Source organism: Artemia sp. Qi Xiang Cuo, chromosome 19, assembly GCF_049724085.1.
Source record: "Artemia sp. Qi Xiang Cuo chromosome 19, ASM4972408v1, whole genome shotgun sequence".
Classification (NCBI taxonomy): Eukaryota; Metazoa; Arthropoda; class Branchiopoda; order Anostraca; family Artemiidae; genus Artemia; species Artemia sp. Qi Xiang Cuo.
Window position 1 is genome coordinate 11,232,805 of NC_142812.1, and position 22,536 is coordinate 11,255,340.

Genomic DNA, 22,536 nt, shown 5'->3' on the forward strand with positions numbered 1-22,536 from the left:
AAATTAAAATTTTGCTAACGCGTAGCGATTAACTACATAAACATTCCTAGAGGCATCCTAAATTAACAATAATAATAATGAAAAAAAAAACTGAAATAGCATATTACGAAGAAGATACAATAAAGAAGACACAACTATGCATTTTCCTTCATACCTACTCTAAAATAGTAAATTTAGACTCTAGACACGTTTCAAAAATGGCAAAATAACGATTTTGAATTTCACCTGCCTTTTCAATGCCTTAAAGGCAAGGGGTTACGCACTAGACCGTTTCGTAAAAACCAGAAGCTTGGAGCAGAGACTATGTAAGAAGACATGTAACTTACCGTTTCTCCATGTAAAGAAAAAAAAGTAGTACTGCTACCGCTTCAGCGACTAATAAAAGAGCTATTGGTACTTGTGTATTATAGCGACCACACTGTTGTTCTTGATCTATTGTAAAAACCGGTTTCTCTGTGTGCATTCGGAGATAATAAGCTTAGCCTGAGTGTGATAAGCTACTATGCTGGTATATTTTAATTAAATACTTAGTATACAGAGTTGGTCAAGTTAGGTATTTAATACAATGCGACCTGGGCGACCTGCGTTCCATAATTCTCTGCTGTAGTTTCCATAATTTTGTTACTAAAGTATTATATTCTCATTACATGTTCGTATATTTCATTATGATTAACCTAACTTCACTTCTGGAGTATGGTCACTATAATACGTAAGTACAGAGCCAGTTGTACAATGTTGCCACATAAAAATGTTTTAATAATTATTAATTACTAGAATTGGCAAATATAAGTATCAGGACGGATATAATTGCATTCAAAAGGAAATGAAAAACTAGGAACTGAACTTAATTTCTTGTGGAAAGGATTTTAGGTAGTCCGGACTAAACGAACTCTTTTATATAGGGCTAGTTTGGTTAATGCTAATGAAATAAAATAAAATAGGATGAATATATAATAGTTTAGAAACAAATTTGGCTATATATTTGCACATCAGAGGGGTGGGGGGTAAAGCATAGCATATATTATTACTTAACCTAACCTAACCTAGGTACCTTTCTCCCCCCCCCTAAACCCCAAAAAACAACAGTTTAAATATCGTATACGCAATGAAAACCACGCTATACATTGTATTACTCTATAGCGGTGTCTTAAACTATCCCGTCAAAAACGGTTTTTTCGTGACTGGTTTCCATTGCAGTATATAAAAGATTCCGTTTAGTACAGGAGTACCAGATTTTGTTTTGTGCTTTAAAAAGAGTAAAAGATGTGCATTGCAAACAATTTTAGGATTCAACACCTAATTATTTCCTATCATAGAAAGAGAGAGGTAAAAGTACTTATGTATTATAGCAACCACACTCAAGAAGGGAAGTTAGGTTAATCATAATGAAATATACCAAAATATGATGAAAATATAATACTTTAGTAGCAAAATTATGGAAACTATAACAGAGAATTATGGAAAGCAGACCGCCCAGAACTTATTATATTAAAAATCCTATCCAACCCTATATATTAAATATTTATTAGGCTACTTGTATGATAAACCCATTACCGCTCAAGTTGCTCATTCCTTGACATATTACAGAACCGTTCTTTTTTTCGTTAGTTTTTTTTTCAGCTTAGCGTGAAACATGACAAAGAGAAGTGACAGAATAGATGGAAAATATATAATTTGGGCTATATATTTGCATATTAGAAGGGTGTGGGGTTAAAGTATTAGGACAGTGTGACGTTAGAAAACAATTGTTACTACATTATATGCAGAATAATTGAACCTAACACATTAGGCATGCAGACCCGCTATACTCTATACCCCTCACCCCTAATGTGCAAAAATATAGCCCAAATTTGTTTCTAAAGTATTATATTTTTATCTTACTTTGGCACATTTCATTGGGATTGAGCGTCATAGGAACATATTAGAAGAATATTAGGTAGGGGGTATTTCATACAAGTACCAAATATTTAATTAAAACACACCTGTATAGAAGTTTATCTCACTCAGGCTAAGCTAATTATCTCCAACTGCACACAGAAAAACTGGTTATATAACAGATCAAGAACAACAGTGTGGTCGCTATAATACACAAGTACCAATGTCAGTTTCTGCAAAATTTTACGGTCAAATTTCGCCGTTAACTCGGAGTTCCGCTATATCCTTGTAGGCACATTTATGCCCTTGCCTCCAGGAACACGTGTCTGCTCAAAACTAAAATCAATAAAAAAAAGACGAAGAAAATTTACAAGATAATTTGTATGTACGGTATGTTATGTTTTTAAATATGTATTAGGTGTTTTCGTTTGCATATATGCTAGGCAAATAAAATCAATTTTTATATGGAAATTCTGTCAGTCTAGTTTATTTAAGTAATATTTCTAAATTCTGTTAGTCTATATGTTACTCCCTGACGAAATATCCCTTTTCTTTAAATTGTATACTGTCCTTGATTTAAACATCAAAAGTCGTTAAAGGCAATAAATCTATCCAAAATAAAACTGTTTAAACGAATTTTTGAAATAGTCCTTTTCAGTCTATTGCATTCTATCATTCCTAGGCCAACGTTCATTAACGAACAAAAAAAACATGTATTTGTTTAAGCAAATTTTTGAAACAATACAAAGTGCGTATTGACACAGAACAGATTAAACATCATAGAAATCGGCACAATCACCTGATAAAAAAATGAATTGAGCAAAAACAAGATAAAGTTCACAGTTTTCCGCGTGTTTCTTTCGCGGGCCTTACCGACAAAAAATGTTGCGTTGAAGTAAAGAATTTACAAAAAGGAAAATCAAAACAATAATTTTTTTCTTTCTAAAATTTAAAGATTTTTGCAGATGTCGGGATATTATTAAATTTACAGAAACAAGAGTTATAACTGATATAAAATAAAGGAGCAGAGCCAATATTGTGTGCTCAGCCAGGCACATTGGCAAGACTTTGTTCCCAGGGGAGGGGACAGGGGCGTCAATTGGGATTTGCACGCACACAAACCCCTATGCATTTGGCTCCGCTAGATTTTAAAAGAAAATACCTTTTTTAAATATTTTCTTTGGAGAATGCCTTTTTTTGGGGGGGGGGGGTATTTTCTTTACAAAAAGGGGGAAAAACAAAAATTATTCCCCTAAATTTTGAAAAATGCATTCCTTTTTTTAATCAACGTTACTGCGGGGGGGGGATATAGAAATTACACAGAAAAATACAAATTATGTGTAAAATCTGAAATATTATCAGAAAGGTATGAAAAATGCCTTGGTGGTGGTGGGGATACGGGCTCGAAGCTTTCCTTTCAGTCTGTGCCTGTGCTTAACACTAAATAATTACTAAAAATGTAATTAATTTTCTAAGTAGGGGCCAGTAGATGGCAAGGCTGATTCCCCTATTAAGGACCAACTTGGGCTCGCAGTCTCATCAGTTTTCTCTATCTTTGTGGTAAAAAAAAGGCACTCAATTTTATGAAAGTTTTATGAAAAAAAAGTTTAACGGGGTTAAAAGGGATAAAAAGCTAACAAAAAGTACATGCATTTGAAGCCTACAATGCTTCCGGTACAAATTACTTTGTTGTTTTTTTTAGACGATATTAATTAAAGATAAATCAACTAATAACCAGTAACATACCAAAATAGCATACCGGACGCGAAGTCAAAATATTCGGGTTTCTTTATTATCTAAAGTTTATTGCTTTTTTTTCGTCCACTGCTTTGTTTTAAAATATTATAGCCATTTTATCTACGTTTTCATTTGTTCGACATACCTAAATAATGGGAGGCATGAGGTGGGGAGGATTGTCCTCCCTCCCCCTTTCCAATAACACCTCTACTGCTAAAGCCAAGTTATGGAAAAAATAAAATCTGTTCAGCCTATGTTCCCCATCCTATTTGGGCCATCTTTAGCCTTGAACTATTTGCGTCTACCATTAGGGAATGATTTAAATTGATTTAATTATTGAAATTAAAATAACTGTAATTTTCAAATTATAATTATTAATTATGATTTAGATTTATTTCATTATTTGTTGTTTTAATTATTACTAATGAACTTGTTATTTGTTTACCCACTATACTTTTCATTTAAAACCTGCTTAAATATTGTAGGCTATAAAGAAACTTGTAAAGAACTTACAACATTTTTTCATCATTAACATCATTAGGGTTCGTCTTGACAAAATATCTTCTTAAAAAGGCGTTAGCTATTACATCTTTTTCTTAGAGACACCTTTCAGGAGAGGACCGGCGTTGCCACCGCGGTACAATTGTGCCGTTTCTGGTACAATTTAGAGATCCTGGCACAGTGTAGAACATTTAGAAATTCCAGGTAAAATCAGATTTCCCAGTACATTTAGGTTTTATTTGCTCCTTTTTGACTCAAATATCTGTTCCAAGTTTTAGTTTATTGAAAGCTTTCTTAATGTTAAGGCAAGTTTTTTAACTTGCTGTTCCGGTGGTACCAATTACTTTCTTGCGGTACAATTTTAATCGGAAAACTGGTACAGTTTATTTCAAAGCGTTGGCAACACTAGAGGGGACACAGACCAAAAATTTATCTAATTTTTAATTCTAATTTAAGGGGAGGAAGTGGATTTTACTGTAAAATCAGTGCTATTATTTTTATATTATTTTATTATATTATTTTTACAATTATTACGAGTGATTTTGACACACATGTCAAGACATTCAAAGCACTTGCGAGCTTTAGACCAAATATCCCTTCTGTAACTCGAGTTCATAGTTTTTTTCCCTGATATTGGCTGGAAGAGCCCCAGTGAATGAACTGGTTAATAGTGGCCTAAAAATAAGGCTTCTTTGCATTTAGTCCCTTCCCCTAGCTAAAATGAAAAATACTCTGCTTTCACCATTAGGGTGAAAGCTCATTGAATGAACAATGAGCACAATTTTTCCCGAATATCTGGATTTTGTAAACCTTTGTATAGAGGCGATAAAATAATAACTTCAAATAACTAAAATATTGGATATAAAATAATAACTTCACATGTCATTAAAATGCTACAAAACCGATACTTCCAGTAGCCAATATACAACGTATGTAAAGGGATTTCCAACTTTCAGGAATAACGCACAGCGAAAGATGTGCACCCCAATTACTGAAAGTGTGCCATGCGTGGTGCAAAGTTCGTCATGCGTGGCGCAAAGATTCAAGGCGTGGCCAAAGTGTTTCACTCGAGGTGGGAAAATGGGTGCTACACTAGGTGGCAAAGAGTGCGTATGTATTCCCCATAAATTTTGTGACATTGAAAGTGATTAAATCCAGAAAGGGGGAGACTTACTTTCGATTAACTTCCCCTCCAGTTCCTTCAAGTGATCCACAACTGAAAACCGACAGTTCATCGTCCCCATTACGACCTAAAAGAGAATGAGTTATTATTATGCGACAAGACTATTGAATTTATTTACCGAAGGGACCAGGGGAAACAACGGCCTAGCTTCACTTAATGAAAGTGTAAACTGGAACATTCAAAATTGAATATTTAAAGTAATGTAAAGCCTCACTGTCAAGCAATTAATAAACTTTATTATTTAACATTTTAAATTTAATATTAATTTATTGAATAGGATGTCGAATCGAAACCCACTAGGCGGGGTGTAAAGCTAGTGCCATGGTTATGCTTGTTGTTATATGGACGCAACCCCACCTCTGCAAGGTGGGTCAATAATAGTTTACCATGAGTATATCTTCTAGATGGGGGTTTTGGGTCTCAGGCAAATTGGGGAATTTAAGAGTAGGTCTATTGGTCAAATTTTACTTTCTTGGGGGGCCTACACCTGACCCAACGTTTAAGGGGAGTCAGGTTTTATTTCCCCTTATACAGTGGCGTCAATTAAGGGGGATGTCTGGGGTTAAAAAATATATTTTTCAAATCTAAGGGTGCAATCTTGTTGGATTCTAATTTGTCAATTAAAGTACAAAAAAGGCCATTTTTCAATGAAAATACGAGAAAAAAGTGTTTTTCAAAACCTAGGGGGTGGGAATTTTGTGGAGGGGAACAAATGCCACGCCCTCCCCCCCCCTCAATTTACGCCACTGCATCTATCGGAACACGTAGCCAGATATGATTCAAACTTTTTTAGAAGTAAGAACTTTTGTATTACTTTTGAGAGATCTACCAGAACGAATTGCTGGATTTCAAAAATATTTAGTGGAAAGTAAGGGTTGATTCCCTCATCGCACTATTAAGGGTGGAGACCATATTTAACCCTTCTTGGAGAAGGTTTCCCCCAAATTCTTGTAATCAGGGTTGCAAAGTCTCAACCAAACTTTTTGAGAGGAGCCAGCTAAGGTACAAGTTAAGCCTTTTCGGGACCCCTAAATCAATTTTTATGCAGATATGACTATGGATAAAGTTGAGGTTTCTGTCAATCCTCCTATTGTCTCTAATTCATGTTCTTTGTTTTCTCACAGGTGGAGCCAAAGAGTATAGGTTAGGTAAATTGTAAGAGTAGAAACTAGTGAGGTACCGACAAAAAAAACATCAACACCATCTAGCGTCTGGCGACACTTGCCATTTTTTAAGCTTTGCAATCGTTTTTTTTCTGTCAAGAACTGAAATTAGACAGTTATTACTGTCCTAATTTTACCAATTACACTAAAAAAATTATTCTTATTATTACACTGAAAAAATGTAAAATGTGGCCAAACGCTAGATGGAATGGGTAGTTTTTTTGTAGACAATAACGCCAGTTTCCACTCTTATAAATTACCCATACTCTTTAGGTGAAACTAGGAAAATCTTTAAAACCCAGCATCCCATGTTATTATTTGAGAGAACGACAAAATCAATAGTAGCCTAATGGCATCAGAAACAACACATAAAAAAAAGTAACCTATTGAAACGAAAAGTATATCTTGCCAGGGCATTTTGTAAATTACCTACTGTCAGATAACTAAATTAAGGTCATTGTATTGCTTTCTTCCTGTTATTTAATTAACCTGAGTGTTCACAATGCAAGATTTGGCGGTAAATCCGAAATGCAAGATTTGGCGGTAAAATTCTAGCTGAGGGGCTTCTTGCTATCTTGAAAAGAAGCTGAGTTAGATAAATGAAACTTTCAGGAATGAAAAAAGGGGCAAAAATATGCCATCCAAGGTACTATGCCTATCCTTTTGTTATTTCTAGGGCTTAGAAGATTGCATATGTGACAAGTCTATTACCTACCTGAATTCAGACATAAAATATTATTACACCTTAATTTTCAGAGGTAAATTTCTAGTGAGTCATATAATTTAGCTGAGATGAAAGTGAATACTTACATTTGATACCTTTTTTATGCTCTTTAATAATTCAATAATCGCTTCTGGGGCTAATCGCATCTTGAGCCCTTAAAGGGGCAAAGATGGTATTTCATATGAATTATGAAAGAGCATAAAAAAGCATCAAATGATGTTTTTACTTTCATCTTAGCTAAAGTATATGACCCACTACAAATTTACCATGAACTCTACCCCCCCCCCCCATCCCCCTAATGTGCAAATATATACCCTGAATTGTCGACGGCAATGTTTTGAATCACAAAATTCAGCGCTATTTTTGTTGACGGAATTTGAAAACTTGAAACGGTAGGAAAACGGTTTATATTTGAGTTGCCTAATAAATGAAGTTTGAATTGTTATAAATAAATGTTTTTAGAATATATTACTCTATAAAAACTTATTTATAAACAAGTGATATGTTTTTAGCCATTGTTCAACAACTTGACCAGTGTTGATAATTTCTTTGTGTGGTTAAAAGAATGAAATACCTTTGGGGCCCCTGTAAGGGCTCAAGATGCAATTAGCCCCAGAAGCAATTACTGAATTATGAAAGAGCATGAAAAAAGGCATCAAAACAGGTTTCCACTTACATCTTAGCTAAATTATATGACCCACTAGAAATTTACCTTTTCAGCTTTAAACCTCTTTTATTGACTTTAGTTTTTGAAAATACAGTTCCTGCTATTTCAATAGAATTTTAAAACATAAAAGTTTTTTTTTCTCAAATTTAAGAAATAGGCTAGATTTACAGATCTATAGCTTTATAAATCTAGATTGAGCAAAAGCATGAGGCTCAAACACACTTTCCTTGTGCCTTATTTGAGCAGAAGATCTATTTTGCAAAGTTTCACTTTTATAACATTTGTTTAAGGTCATCAATGCTAGATAAAAACAGGGGTTGGCTAAAAAAACAACAACAATGAATTACAATCAAATAGTTATTAGTCAGATAAATAGGCTACTGGGAAAAAAACCAACCTGAAAATAAACCCGAAAGAAAGGGCAGCATCATCACTCCTTAAAAAGAATCAAATTCCGTCAGAAAATGTATTTCAGTAACAGCAGCCAGTACAAATCAACCAACAAACTACCTGAGTCAGTTGAGAGGAATTCACCAAAGCAAGGTGGGTACCCAGAGGGTAGTGTCCTGTCAAGCAAAATAATTATACCCACGGTAATTTGATCATTCGCGCGTTCATCAAACCGGAAAAAGATGATGGACAAAAAAAAGAATAAAAATAGTATAACAGGTTGTTTTTCGTAGTCGTTGATATCGAATTGGCTTTAGAGCACGCGCTACCAGAAGTATCACGTTATAAGGTAATTGATTATGTAAATTGATCGCACATTTACAAGGGCCTCATTATCCGTTATAACCAGAGTTCACAAAAACAGTGGCAATCTACCCATGTCTCCCTACGAGGGTGGGACATATTACTGACCAATTCGGTGCATATTTAGCGATGACATAGCCTTAGGTGACAGGAACCGGGGTGACTAAACGCCGACTGGGACCCTTTTTTTATTATAATACGCTAAAATATTTTCTTTGTTGGATTCACGGACATAGCCTGGAACAATGCATAAAGAGGACAGAAGTATCTCTAAGTTCGATTTAGGTCCCGTACAACCGTGGCGTAATTTCGTCAAAATCCTGGGGGGGGGGGGGGGGTGGCCGATTTTGCCAAGTGAAGTGAAAAATGAAAATGAGCCATATAGTACCTTAGAGGCAAAGGTATGCTAAAGAAAATCGATCTGTTTCTGTGGAAACTTGAATTATGTAGGTCTATCTTATTTCTGACAAGACTTTTTAAGACGCTAAATTTCAGCTGGGGGGGAACTAAGGTCTTGGGGATTGTTGCCCCCTTCCCCATAGCAAATTCAAAATATAGTTTTCTGATTCGGCGCTACAACCTAGCGGACCCAAATCTAGGTGTTGAGACACTTATTAGCCGGCAAAAAACAAAACCAGCAATTCTAAAGCACGAGTGGGCAAGTTTGCTTGTTTAATTTTCCCTTTTGTTTCCCTCTTTTTTTCTCCTTTCAGAAGTTGTTGTCCTTGTTACTATTTTCGAAGAACTTGTTGTTTCTGTTGTAATTTTTGAGTATGTTATCTTTCTATTTCCTCTTTTCGTACTATTTTGTATACTTTTTAAGATTTTTTAGTATGTTTTCTTTTTGTTTCCTCTTTTCGTATTTTTGTATACTCTGTCATTGTACATTTATTGTATACGACGGGTTTTCAATATATTATTATTATTATCATTCCGCCTCTGCCATACAGCCTCTGATTTAAAGCAAAAAAATTAACAAGGAACTGAAGTCGATCAATGAAAAAAATAATTAGGGTAGAATATGACTAAAAATGCGAGCAAGACCAAGAACGAGGTTGAACTGGTTAGAAAAAAAGGTCCACAATTCTTTTGTTTTAGGATCCCGAGGGGTTATCATCAAGCTCTAGTCTTAAAGTACCAAGGACAGTGAAAGTCAATTCTGATAGTTTAAATTGGCTAAGTGGAAACTTAAACGGATACATTTATTTTAATAAATTAAGAACGATCGGGAATTCAGTATTCAACGAAAAAGATATCCATAAGCAGTTAAGACATTGGTAATAGCAGGCGTCAAACATAAAATACGTGGGTGAAAAATCAGTAAAAAAAAAGCTAACAATGTATATATATATATATATATATATATATATATATATATATATATATATATATATATATATATATATATATATATATATATATATATATATATATATATATATATATATATATATATATATATATATATATATATATATATATATATATATATATATACATTTGTCCTCTTCTCTATATATCCGTGAATTAACACCACCGGTCTCAAATCCACCCGAAGTATGTTTTTTTTTTATCTCTCGGAAACTGAAAACACGAGAACATAATTAAGATATCTTAATTAAGATAATTAAGATGACAATCCTTCCTTTCGCAGTATACTAATAATGAATAATGATTGTAATAATAAGATAAAGATATATTATTGTGATCCGGTTAAAAACTGGTTTCAGGGATTCCTTAGACCGTAAAACCACAGAAGGAGCCTGGCAGAGATCAAGTTCAAATATATGGATTTCAGATATTTAGTGCGGTTTTACAAACCCTTTCGCCTTAAACCAAGCTATGATTAGCAAACTGTAGCTTGTATATACAATCATTTCAACTGATGCTTCATGCTGTTACACTGGCAAAATAAGGTATTGTGTGGTGTAAATACGGTGTTCAAAAGATAAGTTTAATTACGGAGTTATATGGTGCTTCAAAAGACAACTATGACATCTATCCACTTGCCTATAGGCAGGTGGCCCATAGGAGATGTACTGGCCTAGAGGATCTTTATAAAGATTCTCTAGGTCAGTATATCTCCTTCGTGGATCTAACTCTTTATGCTATATACTCCCATGAGTCCATGTATGCTGTATCTGTTGCATTGACCGACATGTAGACCCCCCCCCCTCCTTTGCCCCATGAGTTTATTCATTCAATGAATCTTTTAAAATCTGTAGGGTCCTTTATAAGAAATCAATTTGTTGGAATTACCTAATTATATATGGGGATTTACCATTTTCAGAAGAAAATTCTGAAAATGAATATTTACAGCTGAAAATATTCAGTTTTAGCTATTTGAAATAATAAGACAAACTTTAACAATAAAGAAATTTGTACAAATATTTTCATTACATACTTCATGCACACAGGAAGGGGAATCCCGAGGAGGGGCGGTGGGGAGGGCCGTGCCCCCACCCCAAATTTTTTGGAATTCGGTAAAATTTTCGCCGAAGGCAAAAATTTCGGCAGAAATTTTGCAAAATCGGCCGTAATTTAGCGAAATTCTTGATTTCTGCAGAAAACTCGGCGTAAATCAGGTAGCGATTCGGTAAAATTTACGAAGATCACCCCCTCCCCTCAATAAAATGAATCTCAGGACGCCCCTCCACACAGTAAGGACGGTCAAAAGGCCCAAGTCCCACTTCTCCCTCCAAATATTCCAAAAATTTTGACTATTTCATCTATATTTCGCATTTTTTTTTCTATATGATTCGTCTGGTTTTTGCTATTTTAACGAATTACTTTCTCCATGAAATCCAGTGCCCCCAAAAAAGTGTGAGCACATGCCTGTTGGCTTGTGTTCAAGTGTGAGTGTGTCCCCATAACGGCACCTATACTGAGTGCGATCTACCAATTTTATATTTTGGAGGGAGTTTCTACAGTCAGGGAATAAAGAAGGTTTTAAAGCTTCAGTGCCAGTGTTGTGAAGCTGGCCCAGAGCCAGTTCCTAACGCTTGCTCTGGCTTCAAGTGCCAGCCCCAAATTTCTGACTTTCCAATAAATCTGTAATAAAGCATTATATAAAACCCGTGAATTTTGGGCAAAACTTGGAATGAGGAGCTTTTGTCTATCTTAGAAAGCAGATGAGGAAAATGAATGAAATTCTTAGGAATAAGTCCGGAACCTCACTGACTCCCTGGGAAGTTACTCCAAAGTACCTATCTCAACCCCTTCCCCCTACAAAGGGAACTGACCTTTAATGACCTTTTACTATCTTTGTGTGATAAAAGTGAACGTTGGAAAATTTTTGCACTCCTCAAATGAGGCACAAAAACAATATTTCTAGCGTCATATCTTTGCTCAATCCTGATTTATAAGATTTAAAGATTTGAAAATTTGTTTCTTAAATTTCGGGGGAAAAGCCTCGATATACATTAAAATCACAGAAACTGCATTTTCAAAAACTAGAGCCAATGACAAAGAGACTGAAAACCCAGAGTTAAGATAAAAAATATTTTTGTCATAATTTAGATAGGTAGGCTTATTTAACTGTCAACTATACAATCTTATATGTCCTAGAAACAAAGAAAAGGGTAGAAATAATAGCTTGATAACAGACTCACAGGGTATATTCTAGGCCCAGAATTCACTTCGAAAAGTTTCATTCACCTAACTCAGCTACTTTCCAGGTTAGTAAGAAGCCTGTGAACTAGAACTTTACCGAATTTGTAATATTTGTCTATAAGTGTCTGGATAATCAAAATGACAAGCCCCAAGCGCAAGCGCAGGAATTTACTCTGGGGAGGGGGGTCATTAAAAAACACAAAGTAGCAGTGAAATCATATAAGAAATTTAAGTAACTATGGATGATAAGATTGTCCCGGAACGGACTCGGGCAAGAAATTACACAGGGGGGAGTGTTTTTGCACCCAATATCCAAATGTTGCCTTACAGCACCTTACAAATTTGACCTTACAGTAAATTTTGTCACATTCAGTCTTTGGATATTTGACAAACCCTTTGATGTTGTCACCAAAGAATCTAATGTCTAATTAAAAATGCCAAGCATCACATAATGTTATTTACCATTTGAATCGAAAGGGGTACGCTAGCAAATTACCTGGGCCAAGAGGAACATACTTTCGGGGGGAAGGAGTATTAGGAAGCACGGAAAAGAACAAAAACACATTTTGCGCAAGACCAAGCTTAATGTCAAAAAATTATCTTGGGCATCGGCTCCCCAAAAATTAAACCCGAAAAGGGGCAAAAAAGATTCTTTTCGATCAGATCGACAATTATATTAGTAAGTCCTTGGGCTGGGTGGGCCGATGCAGAAATAAAAAGTAAAACAATATATTGGGTTGGGCCGTGATAAAGGCCAAAAAACTAAAAACATGAATTCCTGGGCTAGAAGGATACAAATGTACACAAACTTCATTAGTTTCATTAGCATCGAAGTCACACTACACACGAGAACCTGATAGTTCTATGCAGTGGGTACTAGAGACACAAATACCTTGCCTTATACTGCTATATGCACTTGCTATATTGTTTCGTAGAGAAAGTTGATTTTACTGACTGACTAAGCTTTCTTAGTGACTGCTTTACAGACTGGATCGAAAGTTCAGTAACAATCGGTAAGATAGCAGTGAAATCGTATTTTTTTATATTCACTGATTATTGAGTTAGTTAAGAAATATACATACCTTTAGAATCAGAATTTCATCATGAATCCAAATAAAAATTTCATTTCCGTCACAAATTTACTTTACCCTTACCCGCTACCCCGAATGGTCAAAAATATACCTTGAATTGTATATACGTATGCACTGAATTTCCATTCGTCTCTTTTTTTTCTTCAAATTGATTTAACGGTTTATCAAAACTATGGAAAATTCGGTACTTTACGTATTATATCAACCACACTGTTGTTCTTGATCTGTTGTAAAACCTGTTTCTGTGTCCACTCGAAGATAATTAGCTTAGCCTTAGTGAGACAAACTACAATCCAGGTATATTTTAATAAAATATTTAATGTATAGAATTGGTTAGGTTAGGAGTTTAATACAATGCCTTCAGGACGGCCTGCTTTCCATAGTTATCTGCTGTAGTTTCCATATTTTTGTTACTATAAGTATTATATTTTCATTTTTTTTTTGTATATTTCATTATGATTAACCTAACTTCACTTCTTGAGTGTGGTCGACATAATACGAAAGATCCGGAAATTCATTGCATATACACAATTCCCAAAGTATATTTTTTGTCATTAGGAGGGGGGGGGGGTAAAGTAAATTTGGAACGGAAATGAAACTTATTTTCGGATTCAGGATGTAATTCTGATTCTAAATTCAGATGCAATTCTGAGTCATTTCTTAGCTATTTCACTAATCAGCGACTCGAAAAAAATACCATGAAATCGTTATTATTGCGGTAAAACTATAAGAAAAATCGGTAAAATAATACTGATTAGTGCAACAGTTCTGTTTGTCGATTGGGTAAAAATATCGCATGTTCCCTCTCCTCCATATATGACAACTCTGGGATGGACCATAACCAATAAATTGAATCGTAAGTTGTTGGCATGAGCAGAGTCGTTCCTAGGGGTGGTGGCGCCCGGGAAAAAAATAAGGTACATCCCTAATAGCCAGTACACACTCGAAAACTTTGCTGAATGTAAGATCTAAGAAAATCAGTTTCGTAGCCACAAAGACAAATGACGGGTGACAGAATGCATTGGACTTGTATGATTTGGGCTATATATTCACACATTAGGGGGGATAGGGTTAGGTGAAGTTACTTTACCCCCCCCCCCTAATATGCAAATATATAGCCCAAATTATATTATTATATAAACTAAAGCATTATATTTTCATCATATTTTGGTATTTGCATTAGGATTAACCTAACTTTACTTCTCGAATGTGTACTGGCTAATACGGAAGTACCAAAATCAATTACAGCGTCCCACTTCCGACGCAAATATAAACGAAAAATCTGAATCAAAGTGAAAAATAGGATCGAAATGGTTAATCCCCCCCCCCTTAGAAACGGCTCGGAGTATGAGCATCCTAATATTAAGTATTTATCTAAACGGTTTCATAAAGATGCATAAACTAAAATAACCGGTACATTTTAATTGAGATACTACTTTAAAAAATAAATTAAAGAACACCCACGATTATTTTTTTTACAACTTATGACTGAAGAAGAATCGTACGAGATCCCTAGCTTTCACGTTTTAACATCAAGTGGCCCTAGAAAATTTCCCAACTATTTTCATTTCTAGTTAGACGAGCTTCAACATCAAATTACCGTAATAAGGTCCACTGCATTCACTCCGCATCATGTGTAAATGTTTCGCTCATACTAACAAAACCTGTACTGAAATACAAGATGCTGCCTCTCGCTGGAGTTTCGTATTATGGAAATACAAACTGAAGCACGCTGGAACTCTGGATATTGATCTGGGGGTGATTCCATGAGTCATCAAAGAATCTTAAAAATTCTGGTTAAATTCTCCAGCCTGCGATATGCTATTTATTAGTTGAATCTTTTTTTGTTGGCAGGGGACATGTGCAATTTAATGCGCCATTTTTTTTTATTCTTCTAATCAGCAGGGAGAGGGGGATTTCAAGAGTTATCAAACAATCTTAAAATTTCTAATTAAAATCTTTAGCATCAGATGAACCTTATGAGTTGAACCTTTTTTGCTGGTAGAACATATGTTTATTTTTTTTTGTTAAAATAATAAACATTTTCTATTATTTTATTAACCACGTTTTCCATTATTTTATTAAACGTTATTTATTAAACATTATTAAACAATATTTTATTAAACATTATTTTATTAAACGTTTTCCATTATTTTATTAAACGTTATTTATTAAACATTATTAAACAATATTTTATTAAACATTATTTTATTAAACGTTTTCCATTATTTTATTAACCACGTTTTCCATTATTTTATTAAACGTTATTTATTAAACATTATTAAACAATATTTTATTAAACATTATTTTATTAAACGTTTTCCATTATTTTATTAACAACGTTTTCCATTATTTTATTAACCACGTTTTCCATTATTTTATTAAACGTTGTTTATTAAACATTATTAAACAATATTTTATTAAACATTATTTTATTAAACGTTTTCCATTATTTTATTAACCACGTTTTCCATTATTTTATAAACCACGTTTTCCATTATTTTATTAACCACGTTTTCCATTATTTTATTAAACGTTTTCCATTATTTTATTAAACGTTATTTATTAAACATTATTAAACAATATTTTATTAAACATTATTTTATTAAACGTTTTCCATTATTTTATTAACAACGTTTTCCATTATTTTATTAACCACGTTTTCCATTATTTTATTAAACGTTGTTTATTAAACATTATTAAACAATATTTTATTAAACATTATTTTATTAAACGTTTTCCATTATTTTATTAACAACGTTTTCCATTATTTTATTAACCACGTTTTCCATTATTTTATTAAACGTTGTTTATTAAACATTATTAAACAATATTTTATTAAACATTATTTTATTAAACGTTTTCCATTATTTTATTAACCACGTTTTCCATTATTTTATAAACCACGTTTTCCATTATTTTATTAACCACGTTTTCCATTATTTTATTAAACGTTTTCCATTATTTTATTAAACGTTATTTATTAAACTTTATTAAACAATATTTTATTAAACATTATTTTATTAAACGTTTTCCATTATTTTATTAACAACGTTTTCCATTATTTTATTAACCACGTTTTCCATTATTTTATTAAACGTTTTCCATTATTTTATTAAACGTTATTTATTAAACTTTATTAAACAATATTTTATTAAACATTATTTTATTAACCAAGAGTTACCAAAGAATTTTAAAAATATCTAATTAAAATATTTAGCCTAAGATAATGCTATTTATCAGGTGAACCGATTATTGTCGGTAGGAGACACGTTTAACATTTTTTTTTTTGTCCCAAATTCATTTTTTATTTATTTTATTATCTTAAAAACCCGGGTGGAGGTTGATTTCAAGAGTTATCAAGGAATCTCAAGATTAATGATTCTAATATCCAGCCACAGATCATACTATATTTATCGTGCAACCGATCATTATTGGAACGGGACATGTTCAACATTTTTTTTTTTTTTACCAAGTTCATGTTTTTCCCCTACAAAACCCTGAGGGTGATGCCATTAGTCATCAAAGAATTTTGAGTTTATCTAACCAAAAATATCCAGCATCAGAAAATCTATTTATCAGGTGAACATTTGTTATTGGAAGAGGACATGTTCTATTTTTCCAAACTAACTGATAAGATACTTTATTAATCTACAAGCCTCCTGGGTTGTTCCATGAGTCATCAAAAACTTTAAATTATCTACTCAAAAATGTCCAGTCTAGTGTATATGACGCATAATCAAGCATTCGTTAAATAATCGAGTTTTCTATACGGTTTTAAGTTTCTTGTCTTAGTATTTTTTTTCGTAATTATTATTTATGATCTCCTGCGATGCCAGTAGATCCAGGAGGGGCACGCGCCCCCCTAACATAGTCTAAATTAGTGTAATTTACCTAATTAACACAAGTTTACGTTAATTAATTAACATGACCCTAACGCAAGTTCATCAGATCAACCTATTACCCCCCCCCCCCCCAAAAAAAAAATCCTGGATCCGCCCCTGCGCGATGCATACCACTTTTGGGGAAGTGGGGGTTGTTTATACATTTTAAATAAATAGCTTTTGAATAAAGAAGTTTATCAGCCAGGGGCGGATCCAGGATTTCTTTTAGGAGGGGGGGGGCAAAATAGGTTGATCCAATAAAAACAATTTTAGGGGGGCGCAAAAAAGGTTGATCCGGTAAACTTGCGTTAGGAGCAAGTTTAATTAACGCAAACTTGAGTTAATTAAGTAAATTACACTACTTTTGACTACACTAGGGGGGGCGTCGCCCCCTGAATCCGCCACTGTTATCAGCTAGGATTTTGAAGATGGTTTACGGCAAAACTACAAGAAACACTTTTCTTTTCATTGGCTTTGGAGCAAATCGCAATTTAGCACTATATCAATTCTTTTTTCAATTCTATACAGACCAGATACACCATCACTAATCAAATTAAAGAAACAATACGAATTATATTCGGTCGATCGGTTCTAAATTTGTTTGTCTTCAGATACTGTTTGGGCAGGGGAGGGGGAAGGAGGCAGAAGAGAATTGTTACCATTCCAGCATGGCAGAAAAATATAATAGCCGGTAGCATTTCAAAAAACTTACGAAAATAATTAGTTCCCAAAGCTATTTTGCACAAGGAAAATAATTCGTGAAAATACAGGAAGGTGGGAGGGGGGGGGGGGTAAACAAGGTCATATCCAAGACTTTTGTTTGGCGGGGGAAGGGGTACAAAAAACTTTACAAAATGCATCGAAATGTAAACGTATTTTTGCTACTTTTTTAGGAGTCGGACAAAAATTTCGGGGGGGGGGGAGGGCTAGCCCGGTAAACCTCCGGATATGGCCTTAGGAGTGAAGGATCTATTTCAATTTCTTAGCAAATATACAAAAACGGAATTTTTCAAATTCTAAAGGGGCAAAAACTCTACGAGGGAGTAGGAAGTATTTGTCCCACTTCCCGAATTGACGCCCTGAAATGGCATATGCATTTTAATGAGAAACAAAAACTAAACACACAACTTCAGTAGACAGCATGACCTAGGATGAGAAGAAGAGAAGCTGAGAGAATGTGAAAACCTGACAAAACGATGAAACAGTATTAACCATTAGTCAAGACTTACAGGGCAAGAATTTGTGTCAAAATAAGCTTTCTCAAAGACAAGTTAGAATTAAATTTACGGGATAAATCAGCATACCTTGAAAAATAGAAAAATTGCCCTTTTTCTAGGACACTCAGAAATAAAAACAAAGAGACACTAAAAAAAATACATCCACTGGATACATTAGTCCCAGATCTATCCATTCACACAGCCAGAACTATGGTATATTTTCAACCAATTTTCAACGTATTTTCAATGTAAAATAGAACAACATTTAAACCAAACTTTATATATGTAATTCACGAGAATTCTTTGGGTTTGGCGTTTTTCCAAAATATAATTTTTGGCGTTTGCCAAAATACCATCTTGGAGTTTGCCAATATACACAAAAAAGACCATTATTTTGGTCTTTTTGGCGATAATATGCATCCTGAAATACGTCGCCGATCAACGCTCCATATCGTCCATTAAACTATCAAATATTCCACCCCCCAGAGTAAGGAGTGAAGGGTTGGGGGAGTATCTGCACCTACATTTTTTTAATCAAAGAGAAACGGTGTCGAAAAGAAAATTATCATTCATAAATATGTTATCATTCATATATGTCAAAAAGACTCTTCAATTATTGAAATATGATTGTTTAAAGTTCTAAAACTTAGGCTAAAAAGCCTTGAAGGGAATGTATAAATCAAGTAGCCATTAATAGGCCACTAGTCCACAAGGGAGTATCAGTGGTCATTAATATCGTACAGGAATCTAGGCCAAAATCCAAAATTAATTTTCAATTTTTGACAGATCCAAGAGTGAACACTATTCAAAAGCAATTACATCTTGCCCTCGAAATGAGCATTACCTATTTTGGTAATTATAGAATGGTGGCTAAAGATGCCACTTTACTTCAATTATAGTAGTAAAAGCCACGCGGCATCAAAAATGCAATAAATTGCTATCCAAGTTAGTAATCGACGATGAGTAATTGACAGGTTTAAATGAAACCTTATGTTAGTCAAATATTTACAAGCTCACTATTTCTTCCTTTTAGATACAAGGGAAAGTAGATATGTTAGAGAAATATTTGCAAAAATGTAAAACTCTTACAAATCTGACTATGCTAAAACAAAAGTGTTTAGGAAAATAAAAAAATAATGATTTTCAGAAACTATTATTTAGGAACAATGATTAACAGTAGATAGAAAAAAGTCTAGTTTTAATTAGTGCGAAAAACCCTCTCCCCAGGCTTGTATATAATTGTATATGACGATAATGTCCATAACTTTTCGCTGTTGAAAGAGACATTTAGCAACAACAAAATTGGCTTCACCTGCAGGCAGGGACGTATCCAGGATTTGTGTTTATGGGGGGGGGGAGGGTACAAAAGAATTTTTTCGGGGGGGGGGTCTAAAAAACTATAAAAAAAACATCTAAATTGGTTTATATTCACTTTTTGTTACGTTTTTACGAGTCAGACAAACATTTCGAGGGAGGTTCAAACCCTTTAGCCTCCTCTACCATCATTACCACAATACAATTTAAAAATATAGTTCGTTTTTAGGCGTACAAAAAGAATCAGTTTGGCACTCCCTCAGGGGCTGCGTCCGGGAACAGTATTTTTGATTTTTTGAAAAGTTGTTTTTAGTATTTTATGATGTTTCTTGCTGAGGAAGAAAAATTCTGCAATAGCACCCAAAGCTATTCTAGCCTCTTTTTTTAGATGAGATAACTTGGGCCTCTTTTTTCTTTATATCCTCCATGAGGGTTGATGTTTTCAACCTCTGCCTATAAAAGAAAAGACAATAAAATATTAAAAAAAGATTTACTACCAAAAGTAATGTACAAAGCTTGGTTTTCTGGAATAAAACAAAAAATCGCGAAGAAAGGAAGAAAACGAGGATAATTAACAGCCAGTGAAAAAATTTGAAAAATTATGCAAATATTTCGGTCAAGACCTCCGCTTGACTGTCCTCAGTGCAGAAGAAAACTGATAAAAATATATAAAAAAAACCTTAAAATAAAAACACCAAACTAAAATTGGACGAGTGCACTGAAGACGGTCAAGCGGAGGTCTTGACCGAAATATTGGCATAATTTTTCAATTTTTTCACTGGCTGTTAATTGTCCTCGTTTTATTCCTTTCTTTGCGATTTTATGTTCTATCATGATTATCCAGTGTGGTCTCAGAAATTATTTTCTGGAATTCTTTTTCTAGTGCCTTTTCTTGATTACAAGATATAGATAGGACTAGTTTTCAATAATTTTTTGGGATTTTCTTTTATGTTGACTTTGATTGTTGAAGAGTGATTCACATTGACCAAGCTTATATAAAAGCTGGGAACGTTTGGATTTAAGTATAGCTTGTAATCCAGCGTTGCCAATACTTTTATTGTACCAGGACCTCCAAATTGTACCAAAAATAGTACAATTGTACCCCGCTGGCAACAATGTTGTAATCCTATTTCTTTGTTATTATTAAAAAAAAAAAAAACCTTGACCAAAAGTCAACCGACCAAGATTATGGCAAAACGGGGGCAAATTTATCACATCAGGTTAATTAGTAGCCAAAAACCAATTAGACACTAAACCAATAAGCCAGTAAACACTTTAGCACGATGCAAATTATTACAATAATTACTTTTTACGACCATAGAAAATCACAACCAGGTTTTAAGTAATTAAAGTTTAAAGTTTGATAGCCAATATTCCACTCTGAACGAATAACAATTAAACATTACCTTGAAATTATGCAGACGTCATTAATCGATAGAGGAGGAGTAGGTTACCATACATGACCTATTCAACTCAAAATAACACAACTAATCAAAACCGTTAACTTTTCTTTAATACTTTGTTTCAACCGACCAAAGGGGAGAGATTAAGGATTTAAATCTGATTTAATAAGGCACATCCTTCATGGGGACAGGTCAAAGGACATACCTGGGGGGAGAGGAGTCAATTCTATCTTCCAATTTCTCATGGGTAGCCCTTTCACCCATATCTACGGGAGGAAGCCAGGTTTAGTTTTATGGGGACCGGACTTCAATACATGAAAAAGTTGTGCTCTCAGGCCAATTAGTCGTACATTTTTAAATAAACAAAATTTAAATATTCAGGTCCCTCCCCTCCGGAGCCATCAGCTCCTCCTCCCCCCGGAACAAGCCCTTTGATTTAATACAGTATTTTGTTTGTCATAGGTCAAGCGAAAGGCTTTTATTTTTAGTATTTGTAATCATAGTATATGGGGTGTTCCCATTTGAGCGCTTTCTCATTTGAGCGCCACGGAATTTTGTTCCATTTGAGCGCCACGGAATTTTGTTCCCATTTGAGCGCCACGGAGTACCATTTGAGCGCCAAACCCAAAATTGTGATTTTGCGGTGGATGAAGCGTGGTTTGCTGCCACATTGACCTGTAGAAATATTTATTGCCACGAAGACAACGAAGAAAACTGAGGATTTTATTGGGTCAATGGTTGTGAAATAACTCTGTACTGAGAGTTAAGAAGCTAAACGTTTGTTAAGCTTGTGAAGAATATAAGTGAAGATTTTACGCACGTTCATAGGGTAAGAACTGATTGCCGCTGAAGAAGGCTTGCTGGTCAAGTCGAAATATTCGGCTCTTTTTTTAGAGTTATTTCACAACGATCGTTTACAAATGGAACGAAATCACCCAAAAATCGTGCCAAAAACGGATAATTCAAATTAATATATTGGTAAAAATACAAACAAAAACTGCTAATATCACACATCCGGCGAAATGTTATGTGCGACACCCAAGAGAAGCTCGTCTGCTGTTCGAGTTCCAGCCCTGTACTCCGTCGACAGCTTTTCGAGTCGTTCGTTCAGCCTTGCATACTTCTTGTTCGTCCGATGGATGACCTGACCCTGGCGTAGCTGTGTCCTTGCAGAATCGACGACTGCTTGTTCTTCCTTCAGGAAAGAGATAAACTGCCACAAGTTCGGGTGGTAGCGACCGACTCTTCGGTTAAACCGCATGTGCCATGATTCGAGGTCGTTGTTTGTCCTTCGCTGGATGCCGTAGACTGACCAGAAATGAGGAGGACATTGGTCGAACCACTGACGGCTGAAGTAAGTGACAAACGGACGAGCCGAAGGCCAGGTACGAACGATGTGAGAAATGATTGGA

The 22,536-nt window shown here is 34.4% G+C and overlaps 1 protein-coding gene across 1 annotated transcript in view; it reads right to left on the reverse strand.

The window, feature by feature from the left end:
• The window catches only part of LOC148940492 (uncharacterized), a 200,655-nt gene that overhangs the window by 134,878 nt on the left and 43,241 nt on the right, over nucleotides 1-22,536 (reverse strand). The window contains exon 6 of the mRNA XM_089104870.1: nucleotides 5,288-5,363. Coding sequence (XP_088960996.1) covers nucleotides 5,288-5,363 — 76 coding nt within the window. The remainder of the gene's footprint in view (nucleotides 1-5,287; nucleotides 5,364-22,536) is intronic.